This window comes from Taudactylus pleione, unplaced genomic scaffold (genome assembly GCF_031769625.1).
Source record: "Taudactylus pleione unplaced genomic scaffold, aTauple2 ptg001043l, whole genome shotgun sequence".
Classification (NCBI taxonomy): Eukaryota; Metazoa; Chordata; class Amphibia; order Anura; family Myobatrachidae; genus Taudactylus; species Taudactylus pleione.
Genome location: NW_028285444.1, coordinates 83,060 through 109,991, shown reverse-complemented (window position 1 = coordinate 109,991; position 26,932 = coordinate 83,060). Strand labels below are relative to the sequence as shown.

At 53.1% G+C, this 26,932-nt stretch overlaps 1 protein-coding gene across 1 annotated transcript in view; it reads left to right on the top strand.

The window, feature by feature from the left end:
• Positions 1 to 25,029, top strand: part of APOOL (apolipoprotein O like) — a 49,345-nt gene extending 24,316 nt beyond the window's left edge. Inside the window, exon 9 of the mRNA XM_088461400.1 lies at positions 24,790 to 25,029. Coding sequence (XP_088317526.1) covers positions 24,790 to 24,887 — 98 coding nt within the window. The 3' untranslated portion in view covers positions 24,888 to 25,029. The remainder of the gene's footprint in view (positions 1 to 24,789) is intronic.
• The last annotated feature ends 1,903 nt before the right edge of the window (positions 25,030 to 26,932 follow it).

Sequence of the window (26,932 nt, the reverse complement as noted above, 5' to 3'; positions counted from 1 at the left end):
TATGAGAGTTCTGGGGTCCATGGTGTCGACATTCGACATGGTGGAATTTGCCCAGTTCCATTCCCGGCCCTTGCAGGGGCTGATTCTATCGGAATGGAACGGGTTACCTCACCGGATCCGCTCTCAGATGCTGGTGTTGTCCGCGGAGGTTCGGCAGTCTTTGGCTTGGTGGCTTCAGACGGTGCATCTGGTCGAGGGGCGCCCCTTTTGGATCCCGGACTGGGTCCTGCTCACGACGGATGCCAGTCTTCGGGGTTGGGGGGCAGTGACCGGCTCATTATCGCTTCAGGGTCGTTGGTCCGCGGAAGAAGCACTTCTCCCCATCAACATCCTGGAACTGCGGGCTGTGTACAGGGCCCTGCAGTCGTCCGGCCCCGCTCTTCACGGAAGGGCGGTTCAGGTGCAGTCCGACAACGCCACCACGGTGGCGTACATCAACCACCAAGGGGGAACTCGCAGTCGGGCAGCAATGTCGGAGGTGTCTCGCATTCTTGCTTGGGCGGAGTGTCACGTTCCAGCGATCTCGGCAGTCTTCATTCCCGGAGTCCTCAATTGGGAGGCGGACTTCCTCAGCCGTCACGATGTGCATCCCGGGGAATGGTCGCTTCACCCAGAGGTGTTTCAGCTACTCGTGGACAGGTGGGGGCTGCCGGAGCTGGACTTGATGGCCTCCCGTCACAATCACAAGTTGCCCGTTTACGGGTCAAGGACAAGAGACGCAGGCGCCTGTCTGGTAGACGCTCTGTCGGTGAAATGGACGTTTCACCTGGCGTATCTGTTTCCTCCGATATCCTTACTTCCTCGGGTTCTGCGGAAATTCAAGCAGGACGGCGGCACGCTCGTGTTGGTGGCTCCGGCGTGGCCCAGACGTCCTTGGTACTCCGATCTGAGGTGCCTCTCCATCGACGCTCCGTACCTTCTTCCTCAGCGTCGGGACCTGTTGTCTCAGGGGCCCTGCCTTTACCCGGATCTGGGTCGGCTGTCTTTGACGGCGTGGCTCTTGAGACAGCCGTCTTGAGGTCTAGGGGTTTCTCCAGTTCAGTGATTGGTACCATGCTTAGGGCACGCAAGCCTGCCTCCGCGCGGATTTACCACAGGGTGTGGCGCACTTATTTTCAGTGGTGTGAATCCAGAAACTATGATCCGCAGGTGTTCCGGGTTTCCAGAATCTTGGAATTTCTTCAATCGGGTTTGGACCTCGGCTTACGCCTGGCCTCTCTGAAGGTTCATGTGTCTGCTTTGTCCGTGTGGTTTCAGCGACGGATTGCTACACTGCCAGATGTTTACACCTTTTTCCAAGGTGTTCTCAGGATCCAGCCTCCCTTCGTGCCTCCGGTGGCTCCGTGGGACTTGACGGTGGTACTGAGGGTCTTGCAGGGTCCTCCTTTTGAGCCGCTTGAGTCGGTGGAGCTCAAGTGGCTGACGTTTAAGACCATTTTTCTCCTGGCAATTGCTTCGGCCAGGAGGGTTTCAGAATTGGGGGCGCTTTCCTGTCGCCCTCCTTTTCTGATTTTTCACCAGGACAGGGCAGTGCTCCGCACGCGTCCTGAGTTTTTGCCCAAAGTGGTTTCAAAGTTCCACATTAATCAGGAACTTGTTGTGCCAGCTTTTCAGTCACCTGATCTTTCGGCTGGTGAGGCTTCCTTGGATGTGGTCCGGGCACTTAGAATCTATGTGGACCGAACTGCTTCGGTTAGGAAGTCGGATTCTTTGTTTGTCCTCTTTGGTTTTCACAAGAGGGGTTGGCCTGCCAACAAGCAAACGATAGCCCGTTGGCTTCGTTCAGTTATTTGTGAGGCTTATGCGCAGGAGGGTTTACCTGTGCCAGCCTCTGTTAAGGCTCATTCCACTCGTTCTGTGGGTCCCTCTTGGGCTGCTAGACGTGGCGCCTCCGCTGTTCAGCTGTGTAAGGCGGCTACTTGGTCTTCAATTCGGACGTTTTTGAGGTTTTATGCGTTTGACACCTTCGCCTCTCAGGATGCATCCTTTGGGCGCCGGGTACTCCTTTCAGCACAGGAGCGTCCCCGCCCTTAGTTGAACTGCTTTGGGACATCCCCAAGGTCAACCCTGTGGACCCCCTATGGACCCTGAAGTAGAAAACAAGAGATATGGTAAGAACTTACCTTTGTTATCTCTGTTTCTACGAAGTCCATAGGGTCCACAGGGCGCCCGCCCTGACGCACCTGGCTTCAAATGGGCTGTGTGGCTGGTCACCGGTTTTCCGTCTCCCATTTCTGTGAGTATGGTTTCTTGTGTGTTCCAGTCTTCCTTCTCTCTGTTTAGTCTCCTCCTCCGGCCTTAGCTGCTTACCAACTGAGGTGCCTGTGGCCGGGGCGGGGTATAGAGGAGGACGGACCCAAGTGCATCCTGGGAGCAGCAAAGCTTTAACTGCGTGGTGCCCGTGGATCCAGATCCAGCTATACCCCAAGGTCAACCCTGTGGACCCTATGGACTTCGTAGAAACAGAGATAACAAAGGTAAGTTCTTACCATATCTCTTGTTGTGTGTGGGAGTGGACTGAGTGCTGCAGATATGACCGTGTGCTATGTGTGTGTGGGAGAGGACTGAGTGCTGCAGATATGACCGTGTGCTATGTGTGTGGGAGAGGACAGAGTGCTGCAGATATGACCGTGTGCTATGTGTGTGGGAGAGGACAGAGTGCTGCAGATATGACCGTGTGCTATGTGTGTGGGAGAGGACAGAGTGCTACAGATTTGACAGTGTGCTATGTGTGTGGGAGAGGACAGAGTGCTGCAGATATGACCTATGACCGTGTGCTATGTGTGTGGGAGAGGACAGAGTGCTGCAGATATGACCGTGTGCTATGTGTGTGTAGGAGAGGACAGAGTGCTGCAGACATGACCGTGTCCTATTTGTGCGGGAGAGGACAGAGTGCTGCAGATATGACCGTGTGCTGTGTGTGTGGGAGAGGACAGAGTGCTGCAGATATGACCGTGTGCTATGTGTGTGTGGGAGAGGACTGAGTGCTGCAGATATGACCGTGTGCTATGTGTGTGGGAGAGGACTGAGTGCTGCAGATATGACTGTGTGCTATGTGTGTGGGAGAGGACTGAGTGGTGCAGATATGACCGTGTGCTGTGTGTGTGGGAGAGGACTGAGTGGTGCAGATATGACCGTGTGCTATGTGTGTGGGAGAGGACTGAGTGCTGCAGATATGACCGTGTGCTATGTGTGTGTGGGAGAGGACAGAGTGCTGCAGATATGACCGTGTGCTATGTGTGTGGGAGAGGACTGAGTGCTGCAGATATGACCGTGTGCTATGTGTGTGTGGGAGAGGACAGAGCGCTGCAGATATGACCGTGTGCTGTGTGTGTGGGAGAGGACAGAGCGCTGCAGATATGACCGTGTGCTGTGTGTGCGGGAGAGGACTGAGTGCTGCAGATATGACCGTGTGCTATGTGTGTGGGAAAGGACAGAGTACTGCAGATATGACCGTGTGCTATGTGTGTGGGAGAGGACAGAGTGCTGCAGATATGACCGTGTGCTATATGTGTGCGGGAGAGGACTGAGTGCTGCAGATATGACCGTGTGCTATATGTGTGCGGGAGAGGACTGAGTGCTGCAGATATGACCGTGTGCTATGTGTGTGGGAGAGGACAGAGAGCTGCAGATATGACCGTGTGCTATGTGTGTGTGGGAGAGGACAGAGTGCTGCAGATATGACCGTGTGCTATGTGTGTGTGTGGGAGAGGACTGAGTGCTGCAGATATGACCGTGTGCTATGCGCGTGTGCTATATGTGAAGACAGAGTGCTGCATATATGACCGTGTGCTATGTGTGTGGGAGAGGACTGAGTGCTGCAGATATGACCGTGTGCTGTGTGTGTGGGAGAGGACTGAGTGCTGCAGATATGACCGTGTGCTATGTGTGTGGGAGAGGACTGAGTGCTATGTGTGTGTGGGAGAGGACTGAGTGCTGCAGATATGACCATGTGCTATGTGTGTGCGGGAGAGGACTGAGTACTATGTGTGTGGGAGAGGACAGAGTGCCGCAGATATGACCGTGTGCTATGTGTGTGGGAGAGGACTGAGTGCTGCAGATATGACCGTGTGCTATGTGTGTGGGAGAGGACAGAGTGCTGCAGATATGACCGTGTGCTGTGTGTGGGAGAGGACAGAGTGTTGCAGATATGACCATGTCCTATATGTGCGGGAGAGGACAGAGTGCTGCAGATATGACCGTGTGCTGTGTCTGTGGGAGAGGACAGAGTGCTGCAGGTATGACCGTGTGCTATGTGTGAGGACTGAGTGCTGCAGATATGACCGTGTGCTATGTGTGCGGGAGAGGACTGAGGGCTGCAGATATGACCGTGTGCTATGTGTGTGGGAGAGGACAGCGTGCTGCAGATATGACCGTGTGCTGTGTGTGTGGGAGAGGACAGCGTGCTGCAGATATGACCGTGTGCTATGTGTGTGCGGGAGAGGACAGAGTGCTGCAGATACGACCGTGTGCTTAGTGTGTGTGGGAGAGGACAGAGTGCTGCAGATACGACCGTGTGCTTAGTGTGTGTGGGAGAGGACAGAGTGCTGCAGATATGACCGTGTGCTATGTGTGTGGGAGAGGACAGAGTGCTGCAGATATGACCGTGTGCTATGTGTGTGGGAGAGGACAGAGCGCTGCAGATATGACCGTGTGCTGTGTGTGCGGGAGAGGACAGAGCGCTGCAGATATGACCGTGTGCTATGTGTGCGGGAGAGGACTGAGTGCTGCAGATATGACCGTGTACTATGTGTGTGGGAAAGGACAGAGTGCTGCAGATATGACCGTGTGCTATGTGTGTGGGAGAGGACAGAGTGCTGCAGATATGACCGTGTGCTATGTGTGTGGGAGAGGACAGAGTGCTGCAGATATGACCGTGTGCTATGTGTGTGGGAGAGGACTGAGTGCTGCAGATATGACCGTGTGCTATGTGTGTGGGAGAGGACTGAGTACTGCAGATATGACCGTGTGCTATGTGTGTGGGAGAGGACAGAGTGCTGCAGATATGACCGTGTGCTATGTGTGTGGGAGAGGACAGAGTGCTGCAGATATGACCATGTGCTATGTGTGTGCGGGAGAGGACTGAGTGCTATGTGTGTGGGAGAGGACAGAGTGCCACAGATATGACCGTGTGCTATGTGTGTGGGAGAGGACTGAGTGCTGCAGATATGACCGTGTGCTATGTGTGTGTGTGGGAGAGGACTGAGTGCTGCAGATATGACCGTGTGCTATGCGCGTGTGCTATATGTGAAGACAGAGTGCTGCAGATATGACCGTGTGCTATGTGTGTGGGAGAGGACAGAGTGCTGCAGATATGACCATGTGCTATGTGTGTGCGGGAGAGGACTGAGTGCTGCAGATATGACCGTGTGCTATGTGTGTGGGAGAGGACTGAGTGCTGCAGATATGACCGTGTGCTATGTGTGTGTGGGAGAGGACTGAGTGCTGCAGATATGACAGTGTGCTATGTGTGTGGGAGAGGACAGAGTGCTGCAGATATGACCTATCACCGTGTGCTATGTGTGTGGGAGAGGACAGAGTGCTGCAGATATGACCGTGTGCTATGTGTGTGTAGGAGAGGACAGAGTGCTGCAGACATGACCGTGTGCTATGTGTGATGACTGAGTGCTGCAGATATGGCCGTGTGCTGTGTGTGTGTGGGAGAGGACTGAGTGCTGCAGATATGTCCGTGTGCTATGTGTGTGGGAGAGGACTGAGTGCTATGTGTGTGGGAGAGGACAGAGTGCTGCAGATATGACCATGTGCTATGTGTGTGCGGGAGAGGACTGAGTGCTGCAGATATGACCGTGTGCTATGTGTGTGGGAGAGGACTGAGTGCTGCAGATATGACCGTGTGCTATGTGTGTGTGGGAGAGGACTGAGTGCTGCAGATATGACCGTGTGCTATGTGTGTGGGAGAGGACAGAGTGCTGCAGATATGACCGTGTGCTGTGTGTGTGGGAGAGGACTGAGTGCTGCAGATATGACCGTGTGCTATGTGTGTGGGAGAGGACTGAGTACTGCAGATATGACCGTGTGCTATGTGTGTGGGAGAGGACTGAGTGCTGCAGATATGACCGTGTGCTATGTGTGTGGGAGAGGACAGAGTGCTGCAGATATGACCGTGTGCTATGTGTGTGGGAGAGGACTGAGTGCTGCAGATATGACCGTGTGCTATGTGTGTGGGAGAGGACAGAGTGCTGCAGATATGACCATGTGCTATGTGTGTGTGGGAGAGGACTGAGTGCTATGTGTGTGGGAGAGGACAGAGTGCCGCAGATATGACCGTGTGCTATGTGTGTGGGAGATGACTGAGTGCTGCAGATATGACCGTGTGCTATGTGTGTGGGAGAGGACAGAGTGCTGCAGATATGACCGTGTGCTGTGTGTGGGAGAGGACAGAGTGTTGCAGATATGACCATGTCCTATATGTGCGGGAGAGGACAGAGTGCTGCAGATATGACCGTGTGCTGTGTCTGTGGGAGAGGACAGAGTGCTGCAGGTATGACCGTGTGCTATGTGTGAGGACTGAGTGCTGCAGATATGACCGTGTGCTATGTGTGCGGGAGAGGACTGAGGGCTGCAGATATGACCGTGTGCTATGTGTGTGGGAGAGGACAGCGTGCTGCAGATATGACCGTGTGCTGTGTGTGTGGGAGAGGACAGCGTGCTGCAGATATGACCGTGTGCTATGTGTGTGCGGGAGAGGACAGAGTGCTGCAGATACGACCGTGTGCTTAGTGTGTGTGGGAGAGGACAGAGTGCTGCAGATATGACCGTGTGCTATGTGTGTGGGAGAGGACAGAGTGCTGCAGATATGACCGTGTGCTATGTGTGTGGGAGAGGACAGAGTGCTGCAGATATGACCGTGTGCTGTGTGTGTGGGAGAGGACAGAGCGCTGCAGATATGACCGTGTGCTATGTGTGCGGGAGAGGACTGAGTGCTGCAGATATGACCGTGTACTATGTGTGTGGGAAAGGACAGAGTGCTGCAGATATGACCGTGTGCTATGTGTGTGGGAGAGGACAGAGTGCTGCAGATATGACCGTGTGCTATGTGTGTGGGAGAGGACAGAGTGCTGCAGATATGACCGTGTGCTATGTGTGTGGGAGAGGACAGAGTGCTGCAGATATGACCGTGTGCTATGTGTGTGGGAGAGGACAGAGTGCTGCAGATATGACCGTGTGCTATGTGTGTGGGAGAGGACAGAGTGCTGCAGATATGACCGTGTGCTATGTGTGTGGGAGAGGACAGAGTGCTGCAGATATGACCGTGTGCTGTGTGTGTGGGAGAGGACAGAGCGCTGCAGATATGACCGTGTGCTATGTGTGCGGGAGAGGACTGAGTGCTGCAGATATGACCGTGTACTATGTGTGTGGGAAAGGACAGAGTGCTGCAGATATGACCGTGTGCTATGTGTGTGGGAGAGGACAGAGTGCTGCAGATATGACCGTGTGCTATGTGTGTGGGAGAGGACAGAGTGCTGCAGATATGACCGTGTGCTATGTGTGTGGGAGAGGACAGAGTGCTGCAGATATGACCGTGTGCTATGTGTGTGGGAGAGGACAGAGTGCTGCAGATATGACCATGTGCTATGTGTGTGCGGGAGAGGACTGAGTGCTATGTGTGTGGGAGAGGACAGAGTGCCGCAGATATGACCGTGTGCTATGTGTGTGGGAGAGGACTGAGTGCTGCAGATATGACCGTGTGCTATGTGTGTGTGTGGGAGAGGACTGAGTGCTGCAGATATGACCGTGTGCTATGCGCGTGTGCTATATGTGAAGACAGAGTGCTGCAGATATGACCGTGTGCTATGTGTGTGTGGGAGAGGACTGAGTGCTGCAGATATGACCGTGTGCTATGTGTGTGGGAGAGGACAGAGTGCTGCAGATATGACCTATGACCATGTGCTATGTGTGTGGGAGAGGACAGAATGCTGCAGATATGACCGTGTGCTATGTGTGTGTGGGAGAGGACTGAGTGTTACAGATATGACCGTGTGCTATGTGTGTGGGAGAGGACAGAGTGCTGCAGATATGACCGTGTGCTATGTGTGTGGGAGAGGACAGAGTGCTGCAGATATGACCGTGTGCTATGTGTGTGGGAGAGGACAGAGTGCTGCAGATATGACCGTGTGCTATGTGTGTGTGGGAGAGGACAGAGTGCTGCAGATATGACCGTGTGCTATGTGTGTGGGAGAGGACTGAGTGCTGCAGATATGACCGTGTGCTATGTGTGTGTGGGAGAGGACAGAGTGCTGCAGATATGACCGTGTGCTAAGTGTGTGTGTGTGTGGGAGTGGACTGAGTGCTGCAGATATGACCGTGTGCTATGTGTGTGTGGGAGAGGACAGAGTGCTGCAGATATGACCGTGTGCTATGTGTGTGTGGGAGAGGACTGAGTGCTATGTGTGTGGGAGAGGACAGAGTGCTGCAGATATGACCGTGTGCTGTGTGTGTGGGAGTGGACTGAGTACTGCAGATATGACCGTGTGCTATGTGTGTGTGGGAGAGGACTGAGTGCTGCAGATATGACCGTGTGCTATGTGTGTGGGAGAGGACAGAGTGCTGCAGATATGACCGTGTGCTATGTGTGTGGGAGAGGACAGAGTGCTGCAGATATGACCGTGTGCTATGTGTGTGGGAGAGGACAGAGTGCTACAGATTTGACAGTGTGCTATGTGTGTGGGAGAGGACAGAGTGCTGCAGATATGACCTATGACCGTGTGCTATGTGTGTGGGAGAGGACAGAGTGCTGCAGATATGACCGTGTGCTATGTGTGTGTAGGAGAGGACAGAGTGCTGCAGACATGACCGTGTCCTATTTGTGCGGGAGAGGACAGAGTGCTGCAGATATGACCTTGTGCTGTGTCTGTGGGAGAGGACAGAGTGCTGCAGGTATGACCGTGTGCTATGTGTGAGGACTGAGTGCTGCAGATATGACCGTGTGCTATGTGTGCGGGAGAGGACTGAGGGCTGCAGATATGACCGTGTGCTATGTGTGTGGGAGAGGACTGAGTGCTGCAGATATGACCGTGTGCTATGTGTGTGTGGGAGAGGACAGAGTGCTGCAGATATGACCGTGTGCTATGTGTGTGGGAGAGGACTGAGTGCTGCAGATATGACCGTGTGCTATGTGTGTGTGGGAGAGGACAGAGCGCTGCAGATATGACTGTGTGCTGTGTGTGTGGGAGAGGACAGAGCGCTGCAGATATGACCGTGTGCTGTGTGTGCGGGAGAGGACTGAGTGCTGCAGATATGACCGTGTGCTATGTGTGTGGGAAAGGACAGAGTACTGCAGATATGACCGTGTGCTATGTTTGTGGGAGAGGACAGAGTGCTGCAGATATGACCGTGTGCTATATGTGTGCGGGAGAGGACTGAGTGCTGCAGATATGACCGTGTGCTATATGTGTGCGGGAGAGGACTGAGTGCTGCAGATATGACCGTGTGCTATGTGTGTGGGAGAGGACAGAGAGCTGCAGATATGACCGTGTGCTATGTGTGTGTGGGAGAGGACAGAGTGCTGCAGATATGACCGTGTGCTATGTGTGTGTGTGGGAGAGGACTGAGTGCTGCAGATATGACCGTGTGCTATGCGCGTGTGCTATATGTGAAGACAGAGTGCTGCATATATGACCGTGTGCTATGTGTGTGGGAGAGGACTGAGTGCTGCAGATATGACCGTGTGCTGTGTGTGTGGGAGAGGACTGAGTGCTGCAGATATGACCGTGTGCTATGTGTGTGGGAGAGGACTGAGTGCTATGTGTGTGTGGGAGAGGACTGAGTGCTGCAGATATGACCATGTGCTATGTGTGTGCGGGAGAGGACTGAGTACTATGTGTGTGGGAGAGGACAGAGTGCCGCAGATATGACCGTGTGCTATGTGTGTGGGAGAGGACTGAGTGCTGCAGATATGACCGTGTGCTATGTGTGTGGGAGAGGACAGAGTGCTGCAGATATGACCGTGTGCTGTGTGTGGGAGAGGACAGAGTGTTGCAGATATGACCATGTCCTATATGTGCGGGAGAGGACAGAGTGCTGCAGATATGACCGTGTGCTGTGTCTGTGGGAGAGGACAGAGTGCTGCAGGTATGACCGTGTGCTATGTGTGAGGACTGAGTGCTGCAGATATGACCGTGTGCTATGTGTGTGGGAGAGGACAGCGTGCTGCAGATATGACCGTGTGCTATGTGTGTGGGAGAGGACAGCGTGCTGCAGATATGACCGTGTGCTATGTGTGTGCGGGAGAGGACAGAGTGCTGCAGATACGACCGTGTGCTTAGTGTGTGTGGGAGAGGACAGAGTGCTGCAGATACGACCGTGTGCTTAGTGTGTGTGGGAGAGGACAGAGTGCTGCAGATATGACCGTGTGCTATGTGTGTGGGAGAGGACAGAGTGCTGCAGATATGACCGTGTGCTATGTGTGTGGGAGAGGACAGAGCGCTGCAGATATGACCGTGTGCTGTGTGTGTGGGAGAGGACAGAGCGCTGCAGATATGACCGTGTGCTATGTGTGCGGGAGAGGACTGAGTGCTGCAGATATGACCGTGTACTATGTGTGTGGGAAAGGACAGAGTGCTGCAGATATGACCGTGTGCTATGTGTGTGGGAGAGGACAGAGTGCTGCAGATATGACCGTGTGCTATGTGTGTGGGAGAGGACAGAGTGCTGCAGATATGACCGTGTGCTATGTGTGTGGGAGAGGACAGAGTGCTGCAGATATGACCATGTGCTATGTGTGTGCGGGAGAGGACTGAGTGCTATGTGTGTGGGAGAGGACAGAGTGCCACAGATATGACCGTGTGCTATGTGTGTGGGAGAGGACTGAGTGCTGCAGATATGACCGTGTGCTATGTGTGTGTGTGGGAGAGGACTGAGTGCTGCAGATATGACCGTGTGCTATGCGCGTGTGCTATATGTGAAGACAGAGTGCTGCAGATATGACCGTGTGCTATGTGTGTGGGAGAGGACAGAGTGCTGCAGATATGACCATGTGCTATGTGTGTGCGGTAGAGGACTGAGTGCTGCAGATATGACCGTGTGCTATGTGTGTGGGAGAGGACTGAGTGCTGCAGATATGACCGTGTGCTATGTGTGTGTGGGAGAGGACTGAGTGCTGCAGATATGACAGTGTGCTATGTGTGTGGGAGAGGACAGAGTGCTGCAGATATGACCTATCACCGTGTGCTATGTGTGTGGGAGAGGACAGAGTGCTGCAGATATGACCGTGTGCTATGTGTGTGTAGGAGAGGACAGAGTGCTGCAGACATGACCGTGTGCTATGTGTGATGACTGAGTGCTGCAGATATGGCCGTGTGCTGTGTGTGTGTGGGAGAGGACTGAGTGCTGCAGATATGTCCGTGTGCTATGTGTGTGGGAGAGGACTGAGTGCTATGTGTGTGGGAGAGGACAGAGTGCTGCAGATATGACCATGTGCTATGTGTGTGCGGGAGAGGACTGAGTGCTGCAGATATGACCGTGTGCTATGTGTGTGGGAGAGGACTGAGTGCTGCAGATATGACCGTGTGCTATGTGTGTGGGAGAGGACAGAGTGCTGCAGATATGACCGTGTGCTGTGTGTGTGGGAGAGGACTGAGTGCTGCAGATATGACCGTGTGCTATGTGTGTGGGAGAGGACTGAGTACTGCAGATATGACCGTGTGCTATGTGTGTGGGAGAGGACTGAGTGCTGCAGATATGACCGTGTGCTATGTGTGTGGGAGAGGACAGAGTGCTGCAGATATGACCGTGTGCTATGTGTGTGGGAGAGGACAGAGTGCTGCAGATATGACCGTGTGCTATGTGTGTGGGAGAGGACTGAGTGCTGCAGATATGACCGTGTGCTATGTGTGTGGGAGAGGACAGAGTGCTGCAGATATGACCATGTGCTATGTGTGTGCGGGAGAGGACTGAGTGCTATGTGTGTGGGAGAGGACAGAGTGCCGCAGATATGACCGTGTGCTATGTGTGTGGGAGATGACTGAGTGCTGCAGATATGACCGTGTGCTATGTGTGTGGGAGAGGACAGAGTGCTGCAGATATGACCGTGTGCTGTGTGTGGGAGAGGACAGAGTGTTGCAGATATGACCATGTCCTATATGTGCGGGAGAGGACAGAGTGCTGCAGATATGACCGTGTGCTGTGTCTGTGGGAGAGGACAGAGTGCTGCAGGTATGACCGTGTGCTATGTGTGAGGACTGAGTGCTGCAGATATGACCGTGTGCTATGTGTGTGGGAGAGGACAGCGTGCTGCAGATATGACCGTGTGCTGTGTGTGTGGGAGAGGACAGCGTGCTGCAGATATGACCGTGTGCTATGTGTGTGCGGGAGAGGACAGAGTGCTGCAGATACGACCGTGTGCTTAGTGTGTGTGGGAGAGGACAGAGTGCTGCAGATATGACCGTGTGCTATGTGTGTGGGAGAGGACAGAGTGCTGCAGATATGACCGTGTGCTGTGTGTGTGGGAGAGGACAGAGCGCTGCAGATATGACCGTGTGCTATGTGTGCGGGAGAGGACTGAGTGCTGCAGATATGACCGTGTACTATGTGTGTGGGAAAGGACAGAGTGCTGCAGATATGACCGTGTGCTATGTGTGTGGGAGAGGACAGAGTGCTGCAGATATGACCGTGTGCTATGTGTGTGGGAGAGGACAGAGTGCTGCAGATATGACCGTGTGCTATGTGTGTGGGAGAGGACAGAGTGCTGCAGATATGACCGTGTGCTATGTGTGATGACTGAGTGCTGCAGATATGGCCGTGTGCTGTGTGTGTGTGGGAGAGGACTGAGTGCTGCAGATATGTCCGTGTGCTATGTGTGTGGGAGAGGACTGAGTGCTATGTGTGTGGGAGAGGACAGAGTGCTGCAGATATGACCATGTGCTATGTGTGTGCGGGAGAGGACTGAGTGCTGCAGATATGACCGTGTGCTATGTGTGTGGGAGAGGACTGAGTGCTGCAGATATGACCGTGTGCTATGTGTGTGTGGGAGAGGACTGAGTGCTGCAGATATGACCGTGTGCTATGTGTGTGGGAGAGGACAGAGTGCTGCAGATATGACCGTGTGCTGTGTGTGTGGGAGAGGACTGAGTGCTGCAGATATGACCGTGTGCTATGTGTGTGGGAGAGGACTGAGTACTGCAGATATGACCGTGTGCTATGTGTGTGGGAGAGGACTGAGTGCTGCAGATATGACCGTGTGCTATGTGTGTGGGAGAGGACAGAGTGCTGCAGATATGACCGTGTGCTATGTGTGTGGGAGAGGACAGAGTGCTGCAGATATGACCGTGTGCTATGTGTGTGGGAGAGGACTGAGTGCTGCAGATATGACCGTGTGCTATGTGTGTGGGAGAGGACAGAGTGCTGCAGATATGACCATGTGCTATGTGTGTGCGGGAGAGGACTGAGTGCTATGTGTGTGGGAGAGGACAGAGTGCCGCAGATATGACCGTGTGCTATGTGTGTGGGAGATGACTGAGTGCTGCAGATATGACCGTGTGCTATGTGTGTGGGAGAGGACAGAGTGCTGCAGATATGACCGTGTGCTGTGTGTGGGAGAGGACAGAGTGTTGCAGATATGACCATGTCCTATATGTGCGGGAGAGGACAGAGTGCTGCAGATATGACCGTGTGCTGTGTCTGTGGGAGAGGACAGAGTGCTGCAGGTATGACCGTGTGCTATGTGTGAGGACTGAGTGCTGCAGATATGACCGTGTGCTATGTGTGCGGGAGAGGACTGAGGGCTGCAGATATGACCGTGTGCTATGTGTGTGGGAGAGGACAGCGTGCTGCAGATATGACCGTGTGCTGTGTGTGTGGGAGAGGACAGCGTGCTGCAGATATGACCGTGTGCTATGTGTGTGCGGGAGAGGACAGAGTGCTGCAGATACGACCGTGTGCTTAGTGTGTGTGGGAGAGGACAGAGTGCTGCAGATATGACCGTGTGCTATGTGTGTGGGAGAGGACAGAGTGCTGCAGATATGACCGTGTGCTATGTGTGTGGGAGAGGACAGAGTGCTGCAGATATGACCGTGTGCTGTGTGTGTGGGAGAGGACAGAGCGCTGCAGATATGACCGTGTGCTATGTGTGCGGGAGAGGACTGAGTGCTGCAGATATGACCGTGTACTATGTGTGTGGGAAAGGACAGAGTGCTGCAGATATGACCGTGTGCTATGTGTGTGGGAGAGGACAGAGTGCTGCAGATATGACCGTGTGCTATGTGTGTGGGAGAGGACAGAGTGCTGCAGATATGACCGTGTGCTATGTGTGTGGGAGAGGACAGAGTGCTGCAGATATGACCGTGTGCTATGTGTGTGGGAGAGGACAGAGTGCTGCAGATCTGACCGTGTGCTATGTGTGTGGGAGAGGACAGAGTGCTGCAGATATGACCGTGTGCTATGTGTGTGGGAGAGGACAGAGTGCTGCAGATATGACCGTGTGCTGTGTGTGTGGGAGAGGACAGAGCGCTGCAGATATGACCGTGTGCTATGTGTGCGGGAGAGGACTGAGTGCTGCAGATATGACCGTGTACTATGTGTGTGGGAAAGGACAGAGTGCTGCAGATATGACCGTGTGCTATGTGTGTGGGAGAGGACAGAGTGCCGCAGATATGACCGTGTGCTATGTGTGTGGGAGATGACTGAGTGCTGCAGATATGACCGTGTGCTATGTGTGTGGGAGAGGACAGAGTGCTGCAGATATGACCGTGTGCTGTGTGTGGGAGAGGACAGAGTGTTGCAGATATGACCATGTCCTATATGTGCGGGAGAGGACAGAGTGCTGCAGATATGACCGTGTGCTGTGTCTGTGGGAGAGGACAGAGTGCTGCAGGTATGACCGTGTGCTATGTGTGAGGACTGAGTGCTGCAGATATGACCGTGTGCTATGTGTGTGGGAGAGGACAGCGTGCTGCAGATATGACCGTGTGCTGTGTGTGTGGGAGAGGACAGCGTGCTGCAGATATGACCGTGTGCTATGTGTGTGCGGGAGAGGACAGAGTGCTGCAGATACGACCGTGTGCTTAGTGTGTGTGGGAGAGGACAGAGTGCTGCAGATATGACCGTGTGCTATGTGTGTGGGAGAGGACAGAGTGCTGCAGATATGACCGTGTGCTGTGTGTGTGGGAGAGGACAGAGCGCTGCAGATATGACCGTGTGCTATGTGTGCGGGAGAGGACTGAGTGCTGCAGATATGACCGTGTACTATGTGTGTGGGAAAGGACAGAGTGCTGCAGATATGACCGTGTGCTATGTGTGTGGGAGAGGACAGAGTGCTGCAGATATGACCGTGTGCTATGTGTGTGGGAGAGGACAGAGTGCTGCAGATATGACCGTGTGCTATGTGTGTGGGAGAGGACAGAGTGCTGCAGATATGACCGTGTGCTATGTGTGATGACTGAGTGCTGCAGATATGGCCGTGTGCTGTGTGTGTGTGGGAGAGGACTGAGTGCTGCAGATATGTCCGTGTGCTATGTGTGTGGGAGAGGACTGAGTGCTATGTGTGTGGGAGAGGACAGAGTGCTGCAGATATGACCATGTGCTATGTGTGTGCGGGAGAGGACTGAGTGCTGCAGATATGACCGTGTGCTATGTGTGTGGGAGAGGACTGAGTGCTGCAGATATGACCGTGTGCTATGTGTGTGTGGGAGAGGACTGAGTGCTGCAGATATGACCGTGTGCTATGTGTGTGGGAGAGGACAGAGTGCTGCAGATATGACCGTGTGCTGTGTGTGTGGGAGAGGACTGAGTGCTGCAGATATGACCGTGTGCTATGTGTGTGGGAGAGGACTGAGTACTGCAGATATGACCGTGTGCTATGTGTGTGGGAGAGGACTGAGTGCTGCAGATATGACCGTGTGCTATGTGTGTGGGAGAGGACAGAGTGCTGCAGATATGACCGTGTGCTATGTGTGTGGGAGAGGACAGAGTGCTGCAGATATGACCGTGTGCTATGTGTGTGGGAGAGGACTGAGTGCTGCAGATATGACCGTGTGCTATGTGTGTGGGAGAGGACAGAGTGCTGCAGATATGACCATGTGCTATGTGTGTGCGGGAGAGGACTGAGTGCTATGTGTGTGGGAGAGGACAGAGTGCCGCAGATATGACCGTGTGCTATGTGTGTGGGAGATGACTGAGTGCTGCAGATATGACCGTGTGCTATGTGTGTGGGAGAGGACAGAGTGCTGCAGATATGACCGTGTGCTGTGTGTGGGAGAGGACAGAGTGTTGCAGATATGACCATGTCCTATATGTGCGGGAGAGGACAGAGTGCTGCAGATATGACCGTGTGCTGTGTCTGTGGGAGAGGACAGAGTGCTGCAGGTATGACCGTGTGCTATGTGTGAGGACTGAGTGCTGCAGATATGACCGTGTGCTATGTGTGCGGGAGAGGACTGAGGGCTGCAGATATGACCGTGTGCTATGTGTGTGGGAGAGGACAGCGTGCTGCAGATATGACCGTGTGCTGTGTGTGTGGGAGAGGACAGCGTGCTGCAGATATGACCGTGTGCTATGTGTGTGCGGGAGAGGACAGAGTGCTGCAGATACGACCGTGTGCTTAGTGTGTGTGGGAGAGGACAGAGTGCTGCAGATATGACCGTGTGCTATGTGTGTGGGAGAGGACAGAGTGCTGCAGATATGACCGTGTGCTATGTGTGTGGGAGAGGACAGAGTGCTGCAGATATGACCGTGTGCTGTGTGTGTGGGAGAGGACAGAGCGCTGCAGATATGACCGTGTGCTATGTGTGCGGGAGAGGACTGAGTGCTGCAGATATGACCGTGTACTATGTGTGTGGGAAAGGACAGAGTGCTGCAGATATGACCGTGTGCTATGTGTGTGGGAGAGGACAGAGTGCTGCAGATATGACCGTGTGCTATGTGTGTGGGAGAGGACAGAGTGCTGCAGATATGACCGTGTGCTATGTGTGTGGGAGAGGACAGAGTGCTGCAGATATGACCGTGTGCTATGTGTGTGGGAGAGGACAGAGTGCTGCAGATCTGACCGTGTGCTATGTGTGTGGGAGAGGACAGAGTGCTGCAGATATGACCGTGTGCTATGTGTGTGGGAGAGGACAGAGTGCTGCAGATATGACCGTGTGCTGTGTGTGTGGGAGAGGACAGAGCGCTGCAGATATGACCGTGTGCTATGTGTGCGGGAGAGGACTGAGTGCTGCAGATATGACCGTGTACTATGTGTGTGGGAAAGGACAGAGTGCTGCAGATATGACCGTGTGCTATGTGTGTGGGAGAGGACAGAGTGCTGCAGATATGACCGTGTGCTATGTGTGTGGGAGAGGACAGAGTGCTGCAGATATGACCGTGTGCTATGTGTGTGGGAGAGGAGAGAGTGCTGCAGATATGACCGTGTGCTATGTGTGTGGGAGAGGACAGAGTGCTGCAGATATGACCATGTGCTATGTGTGTGCGGGAGAGGACTGAGTGCTATGTGTGTGGGAGAGGACAGAGTGCCGCAGATATGACCGTGTGCTATGTGTGTGGGAGAGGACTGAGTGCTGCAGATATGACCGTGTGCTATGTGTGTGTGTGGGAGAGGACTGAGTGCTGCAGATATGACCGTGTGCTATGCGCGTGTGCTATATGTGAAGACAGAGTGCTGCAGATATGACCGTGTGCTATGTGTGTGTGGGAGAGGACTGAGTGCTGCAGATATGACCGTGTGCTATGTGTGTGGGAGAGGACAGAGTGCTGCAGATATGACCTATGACCATGTGCTATGTGTGTGGGAGAGGACAGAATGCTGCAGATATGACCGTGTGCTATGTGTGTGTGGGAGAGGACTGAGTGTTGCAGATATGACCGTGTGCTATGTGTGTGGGAGAGGACAGAGTGCTGCAGATATGACCGTGTGCTATGTGTGTGGGAGAGGACAGAGTGCTGCAGATATGACCGTGTGCTATGTGTGTGGGAGAGGACAGAGTGCTGCAGATATGACCGTGTGCTATGTGTGTGTGGGAGAGGACAGAGTGCTGCAGATATGACCGTGTGCTATGTGTGTGGGAGAGGACTGAGTGCTGCAGATATGACCGTGTGCTATGTGTGTGTGGGAGAGGACAGAGTGCTGCAGATATGACCGTGTGCTAAGTGTGTGTGTGTGTGGGAGTGGACTGAGTGCTGCAGATATGACCTTGTGCTATGTGTGTGTGGGAGAGGACAGAGTGCTGCAGATATGACCGTGTGCTATGTGTGTGTGGGAGAGGACTGAGTGCTATGTGTGTGGGAGAGGACAGAGTGCTGCAGATATGACCGTGTGCTGTGTGTGTGGGAGTGGACTGAGTGCTGCAGATATGACCGTGTGCTATGTGTGTGTGGGAGAGGACTGAGTGCTGCAGATATGACCGTGTGCTATGTGTGTGGGAGAGGACAGAGTGCTGCAGATATGACCGTGTGCTATGTGTGTGGGAGAGGACAGAGTGCTGCAGATATGACCGTGTGCTATGTGTGTGGGAGAGGACAGAGTGCTACAGATTTGACAGTGTGCTATGTGTGTGGGAGAGGACAGAGTGCTGCAGATATGACCTATGACCGTGTGCTATGTGTGTGGGAGAGGACAGAGTGCTGCAGATATGACCGTGTGCTATGTGTGTGTAGGAGAGGACAGAGTGCTGCAGACATGACCGTGTCCTATTTGTGCGGGAGAGGACAGAGTGCTGCAGATATGACCTTGTGCTGTGTCTGTGGGAGAGGACAGAGTGCTGCAGGTATGACCGTGTGCTATGTGTGAGGACTGAGTGCTGCAGATATGACCGTGTGCTATGTGTGCGGGAGAGGACTGAGGGCTGCAGATATGACCGTGTGCTATGTGTGTGGGAGAGGACAGCGGGCTGCAGATATGACCGTGTGCTGTGTGTGTGGGAGAGGACAGCGTGCTGCAGATATGACCGTGTGCTATGTGTGTGCGGGAGAGGACAGAGTGCTGCAGATACGACCGTGTGCTTAGTGTGTGTGGGAGAGGACAGAGTGCTGCAGATATGACCGTGTGCTGTGTGTGGGAGAGGACAGAGTGCTGCAGATATGACCGTGTGCTATGTGTGTGGGAGAGGACAGAGTGCTGCAGATATGACCGTGTGCTGTGTGTGTGGGAGAGGACAGAGCGCTGCAGATATGACCGTGTGCTATGTGTGCGGGAGAGGACTGAGTGCTGCAGATATGACCGTGTACTATGTGTGTGGGAAAGGACAGAGTGCTGCAGATATGACCGTGTGCTATGTGTGTGGGAGAGGACAGAGTGCTGCAGATATGACCGTGTGCTATGTGTGTGGGAGAGGACAGAGTGCTGCAGATATGACCGTGTGCTATGTGTGTGGGAGAGGACAGAGTGCTGCAGATATGACCGTGTGCTATGTGTGTGGGAGAGGACAGAGTGCTGCAGATATGACCATGTGCTATGTGTGTGCGGGAGAGGACTGAGTGCTATGTGTGTGGGAGAGGACAGAGTGCCGCAGATATGACCGTGTGCTATGTGTGTGGGAGAGGACTGAGTGCTGCAGATATGACCGTGTGCTATGTGTGTGTGTGGGAGAGGACTGAGTGCTGCAGATATGACCGTGTGCTATGCGCGTGTGCTATATGTGAAGACAGAGTGCTGCAGATATGACCGTGTGCTATGTGTGTGTGGGAGAGGACTGAGTGCTGCAGATATGACCGTGTGCTATGTGTGTGGGAGAGGACAGAGTGCTGCAGATATGACCTATGACCATGTGCTATGTGTGTGGGAGAGGACAGAATGCTGCAGATATGACCGTGTGCTATGTGTGTGTGGGAGAGGACTGAGTGTTGCAGATATGACCGTGTGCTATGTGTGTGGGAGAGGACAGAGTGCTGCAGATATGACCGTGTGCTATGTGTGTGGGAGAGGACAGAGTGCTGCAGATATGACCGTGTGCTATGTGTGTGGGAGAGGACAGAGTGCTGCAGATATGACCGTGTGCTATGTGTGTGTGGGAGAGGACAGAGTGCTGCAGATATGACCGTGTGCTATGTGTGTGGGAGAGGACTGAGTGCTGCAGATATGACCGTGTGCTATGTGTGTGTGGGAGAGGACAGAGTGCTGCAGATATGACCGTGTGCTAAGTGTGTGTGTGTGTGGGAGTGGACTGAGTGCTGCAGATATGACCGTGTGCTATGTGTGTGTGGGAGAGGACAGAGTGCTGCATATATGACCGTGTGCTATGTGTGTGTGGGAGAGGACTGAGTGCTATGTGTGTGGGAGAGGACAGAGTGCTGCAGATATGACCGTGTGCTGTGTGTGTGGGAGTGGACTGAGTGCTGCAGATATGACCGTGTGCTATGTGTGTGTGGGAGAGGACTGAGTGCTGCAGATATGACCGTGTGCTATGTGTGTGGGAGAGGACAGAGTGCTGCAGATATGACCGTGTGCTATGTGTGTGGGAGAGGACAGAGTGCTGCAGATATGACCGTGTGCTATGTGTGTGGGAGAGGACAGAGTGCTACAGATTTGACAGTGTGCTATGTGTGTGGGAGAGGACAGAGTGCTGCAGATATGACCTATGACCGTGTGCTATGTGTGTGGGAGAGGACAGAGTGCTGCAGATATGACCGTGTGCTATGTGTGTGTAGGAGAGGACAGAGTGCTGCAGACATGACCGTGTCCTATATGTGCGGGAGAGGACAGAGTGCTGCAGATATGACCTTGTGCTGTGTCTGTGGGAGAGGACAGAGTGCTGCAGGTATGACCGTGTGCTATGTGTGAGGACTGAGTGCTGCAGATATGACCGTGTGCTATGTGTGCGGGAGAGGACTGAGGGCTGCAGATATGACCGTGTGCTATGTGTGTGGGAGAGGACAGCGTGCTGCAGATATGACCGTGTGCTGTGTGTGTGGGAGAGGACTGAGTGCTGCAGATATGACCATGTGCTATGTGTGTGCGGGAGAGGACAGAGTGCTGCAGATATGACCATGTGCTATGTGTGTGCGGGAGAGGACTGAGTGCTATGTGTGTGGGAGAGGACAGAGTGCTGCAGATATGACCATGTGCTATGTGTGTGTGGGAGAGGACAGAGTGCTGCAGATATGACCATGTGCTATGTGTGTGCGGGAGAGGACTGAGTGCTATGTGTGTGGGAGAGGACAGAGTGCTGCAGATATGACCATGTGCTATGTGTGTGTGGGAGAGGACTGAGTGCTGCAGATATGACCGTGTGCTATGTGTGAGGACTGAGTGCTGCAGATATGACCGTGTGCTATGTGTGTGGGAGAGGACTGAGTGCTGCAGATATGACCGTGTGCTATGTGTGTGGGAGAGGACTGAGTGCTGCAGATATGACCGTGTGCTATGTGTGTGTGGGAGAGGACAGAGTGCTGCAGATATGACCGTGTGCTATGTGTGTGTGGGAGACGACTGAGTGCTGCAGATATGACCGTGTGCTATGTGTGAGGACAGAGTGCTGCAGATATGACCGTGTGCTATGTGTGAGGACAGAGTGCTGCAGATATGACCGTGTTCTATGTGTGTGTGGGAGACGACTGAGTGCTGCAGATATGACCGTGTGCTATGTGTGTGGGAGAGGACTGAGTGCTGCAGATATGACCGTGTGCTATGTGTGTGTGGGAGTTGACAGAGTGCTGCAGATATGACCGTGTGCTATGTGTGTGTGGGAGAGGACAGAGTGCTGCAGATATGACCGTGTGCTATGTGTGTGGGAGAGGACTGAGTGCTGCAGATATGACCGTGTGCTATGTGTATGGGAGAGGACAGAGTGCTGCAGATATGACCGTGTGCTATGTGTGTGTGGGAGAGGACAGAGTGCTGCAGATATGACCGTGTGCTATGTGTGTGTGGGAGACGACTGAGTGCTGCAGATATGACCGTGTGCTATGTGTGAGGACAGAGTGCTGCAGATATGACCGTGTGCTATGTGTGAGGACAGAGTGCTGCAGATATGACCGTGTTCTATGTGTGTGTGGGAGACGACTGAGTGCTGCAGATATGACCGTGTGCTATGTGTGTGGGAGAGGACTGAGTGCTGCAGATATGACCGTGTGCTATGTGTGTGTGGGAGTTGACAGAGTGCTGCAGATATGACCGTGTGCTATGTGTGTGTGGGAGAGGACAGAGTGCTGCAGATATGACCGTGTGCTATGTGTGTGGGAGAGGACTGAGTGCTGCAGATATGACCGTGTGCTATGTGTATGGGAGAGGACAGAGTGCTGCAGATATGACCGTGTGCTATGTGTGAGGACAGAGTGCTGCAGATATGACCGTGTGCTATGTGTGTGTGGGAGAGGACTGAGTGCTGCAGATATGACCATGTGCTATGTGTGTGCGGGAAAGGACTGAGTGCTATGTGTGTGGGAGAGGACAGAGATTCGCAGATATGACCGTGTGCTATGTGTGTGGGAGAGGACTGAGTGCTGCAGATATGACCGTGTGCTATGTGTGTGTGGGAGAGGACTGAGTGCTATGTGTGTGGGAGATGACTGAGTGCTGTAGATATGACCGTGTGCTATGTGTGTGGGAGAGGACTGAGTGCTGCAGATATGACCGTGTGCTATGTGTGTGTGGGAGAGGACAGAGTGCTGCAGATATGACCGTGTGCTGTGTGTGTGGGAGTGGACTGAGTGCTGCAGATATGACCGTGTGCTATGTGTGTGGGAGAGGACTGAGTGCTGCAGATATGACCGTGTGCTATGTGTGTGGGAGAGGACTGAGTGCTGCAGATTTGACCGTGTGCTATGTGTGAGGACTGAGTGCTGCAGATATGACCGTGTGCTATGTGTGTGTGGGAGAGGACAGAGTGCTGCAGATATGACCGTGTGCTATGTGTGTGTGGGAGAGGACTGAGTGCTGCAGATATGACCGTGTGCTATGTGTATGGGAGAGGACTGAGTGCTGCAGATATGACCGTGTGCTATGTGTGTGTGGTAGATGACAGAGTGCTGCAGATATGACCGTGTGCTATGTGTATGGGAGAGGACTGAGTGCTGCAGATATGACCGTGTGCTGTGTGTGTGAGGACTGAGTGCTGCAGATATGACCGTGTGCTATGTGTATGGGAGAGGACTGAGTGCTGCAGATATGACCGTGTGCTATGTGTGTGGGAGAGGACTGAGTGCTGCAGATATGACCGTGTGCTATGTGTGTGTGGGAGAGGACTGAGTGCTGCAGATATGACCGTGTGCTATGTGTGTGTGCTATACGTGAGGACTGAGTGCTGCAGATATGACCGTGTGCTATGTGTGAGGACTGAGTGCTGCAGATATGACTGTGTGCTGTGTGTGTGGGAGAGGACTGAGTGCTGCAGATATGACCTTGTACTATGTGTGTGTGCTATACGTGAGGACTGAGTGCTGCAGATATGACCGTGTGCTATGTGTGAGGACTGAGTGCTGCAGATATGACCGTGTGCTATGTGTGTGTGGGAGAGGACTGAGTGCTGCAGATATGACCGTGTGCTGTGTGTGTGCTATACGTGAGGACTGAGTGCTGCAGATATGACCGTGTGCTATGTGTGAGGACTGAGTGCTGCAGATATGACCGTGTGCTATGTGTGAGGACTGAGTGCTGCAGATATGACCGTGTGCTGTGTGTGTGTGAGGACTGAGTGCTGCAGATATGACCTTGTGCTGTGTGTGTGTGTGTGTGTGTGAGGACAGAGTGCTGCAGATATGACCGTGTGCTATGTGTGTGGGAGAGGACCGAGTGCTGCAGATATGACCGTGTGCTATGTGTGTGTGGGAGAGGACTGAGTGCTGCAGATATGACCGTGTGCTATGTGTGTGGGAGAGGACTGAGTGCTGCAGATATGACCGTGTGCTATGTGTGTGGGAGAGGACTGAGTGCTGCAGATATGACCGTGTGCTATGTGTGTGGGAGAGGACAGAGTGCTGCAGATATGACCGTGTGCTATGTGTGAGGACTGAGTGCTGCAGATATGACCGTGTGTGTGTGTGTGTGTGTGTTTGAGGACTGAGTGCTGCAGATATGACCGTGTGCTGTGTGTGTGTGTGTGAGGACAGAGTGCTGCAGATATGACCGTGTGCTATGTGTGTGGGAGAGGACCGAGTGCTGCAGATATGACCGTGTGCTATGTGTGTGTGGGAGAGGACTGAGTGCTGCAGATATGACCGTGTGCTATGTGTGTGTGGGAGAGGACTGAGTGCTGCAGATATGACCGTGTGCTATGTGTGTGGGAGAGGACTGAGTGCTGCAGATATGACCGTGTGCTATGTGTGTGGGAGAGGACTGAGTGCTGCAGATATGACCGTGTGCTATGTGTGTGGGAGAGGACTGAGTGCTGCAGATATGACCGTGTGCTATGTGTGAGGACTGAGTGCTGCAGATATGACCGTGTGCTGTGTGTGAGGACTGAGTGCTGCAGATATGACCGTGTGCTATGTGTGAGGACTGAGTGCTGCAGATATGACCGTGTGCTGTGTGTGAGGACTGAGTGCTGCAGATATGACCGTGTGCTATGTGTGAGGACTGAGTGCTGCAGATATGACCGTGTGCTATGTGTGAGGACAGAGTGCTGCAGATATGACCGTGTGCTATGTGTGAGGACAGAGTGCTGCAGATATGACCGTGTGCTGTGTGTGTGTGTGTGTGAGGACTGAGTGCTGCAGATATGACCGTGTGCTGTGTGTGTGTGTGCTATATGCGAGGACTGAGTGCTGCAGATATGACCATGTGCTATGTGTATGTGTGAGGACAGTGTGGGGCTGGTTTGGATGACAGAGATCTGGAACTTTATCTCCTTCATGCAAATTCTGCAGCTTCTTTTCCTCTTATCTCTTTATCTCTCTGTTTTGCAGAACCCCGACATGAAGTAAAGTTTAAGCTTCCCGCAGACCTCGCAGACCACGGACAGTCCCACCCTGAGGACGTGGACATGTATAGCACCAGAACCTGAATATTAGTTATATAATATATATGGGATAACAATCTTTATAAACAGATTTTTGACATAACTTTTGTTTTCTATCCCCTGGCTCAGGATTATGAATGATCTATACTTTGTCACGTGTTACAATACAGCAGAAATATTTCTTATATGTTCTCGTCTTTAGTTTTTTACCTTTTCATGTATTTCTCGTGAACGCCGAAAAATGTGTCTCTGATGAAATAATATACCCTGGTTCCCATATTAGATAGACGTGCGCTGTGATAAGTGACTGATGTCTTCATTTAGATAGGAGTTGTAGTTCTAATAGGCAGAGAAGGTAACACATGGTACTTTAAATTGAAGCTGTTTGATTGCGTGATGACAGACGTTGGCATTGGTACATGCACCATGTTACACGTAGTGATGCCGCCTCCTGCCCTGCTTTGTCCCATGTACATGTTATGAATTAGAGGTCCGGCATAACCTGTGGGAGTCTGCCCTGTTTGACTGTATCTGTATATTGATGTTAGAGCACCAGTGTCTGTGCACAGCTGTCAGTGCCTGATTCAGACCCGCTCGCGAGCGCATAGCACTTGCAAGCGGGTCGATGGACGCGAGACCTGGAGCGAGAGAGAACTTCACTCGCTCGGGGCTCGCAGCAAAATGGGGCGGCTGTCGATGTTGATCGACAGTTCGCCCCGTTTTGTAGGCGGGTCGGGGGGAATGGCTACACAAACAGAGGCGTTCCCGAAGGAACGCCTACCATTTGTGGGTGGCCCTACTGACATCACACGTGATGTCAGTAGTGAACTTCCTGCTCTATTAGAGCAGGAAGTTCACCGGGGCTTGCGGTGGACGAGACCCTACCACAAGGGGCTCGTTTCAAGCCCGATGGTCGCAATAATCGCGGTCACCCACAGCTATGCGAGTGGCCTGGAGGCTGATTTTTACATAAAATAATCCGCCCTGATTCAGAGCGAGCGCTCGCAAATAGCGAGTGCCTCTGAATCAGGCCCTAAGTCCTTTGTCCGAGCTCTGCGTCCTTACTGGTTCCACATTCATGAGCTGGGGGTGAAAAACGTTAGTCTCTACGGGCAAGTGCTGAAGAGCTTCCACAAAAGAGGCTGGATGCAGAAAGTGATAGTAAAGTCGTTTCCACGTTCTTACCCGTAAATTTATACCTCCAATTTACAATCAGAAAACTGACCGTAATCTAACTTCCGCTTTTGGAGAAAAGCCCCCATAAGGAGAACAAGGGAAATGCTGGGGGTCCCCAATAAACACGTCCCCTGCTCACTCGCAGACCCAGCATGATGGTGGTGGAAGGATATCTGTGATTCTCCAACTGTATAGAAAAGTCATTGTTACAGCAGGCAGCTCATTAATAATTAGTCTTCCCGTTAGGCTGTTTTAGCTGGGCGGCGTTGTCCTGCCTGATTTTAAAACTGCCGGTGAAACAGCCTGCCGGGTGCCGTCCCCACCCACAGGCTGGGAAAAATAGCGGTTCACCGCTCTTCACCGGTGAATAGAGGCTGTGCATATGCACAGTTAGGGGAGAGCTTGGGGGGCAGCCCAGCATGTCCGTAAGAGCTTTGCACACACACACTCCCAAGAGTGCCGAAAAGGTGGCGTGTCTTAATACACCCTTTTCTCATGGTCATGCCCCCTTTTGGGGCGCGTGGGCACCTTCTAAGCCTGCATAAGTGCCCTTTTTACAGTCCGGCGCCCTGCCCAGCACCAGACCTAGAATTAACACTAAATAATGTGTTGGATAATTTGTTATGATGTATTAAACCCGCATTTACTCAAATCTGCAAATCTAGATGAACTAAGATATGAAACGATTAGCATCAGACAAAATCCAAGGATACACTCTGACATTTGTCACATTCCAAAATCTGGGGGTGACCTCCTGTCTTGTGACCGGACACTACATCTGTGAGACAGCAGCAGAGGTCATGTCACTAGTGAAATTGCGCATTACTTTGTTTATATCTCTGTAGAAGACCACAGTGCGCTGCTAATGTTCTGGGTTATTTTTCTCTGACACTCCAGCAGATAAGTATCGTGCG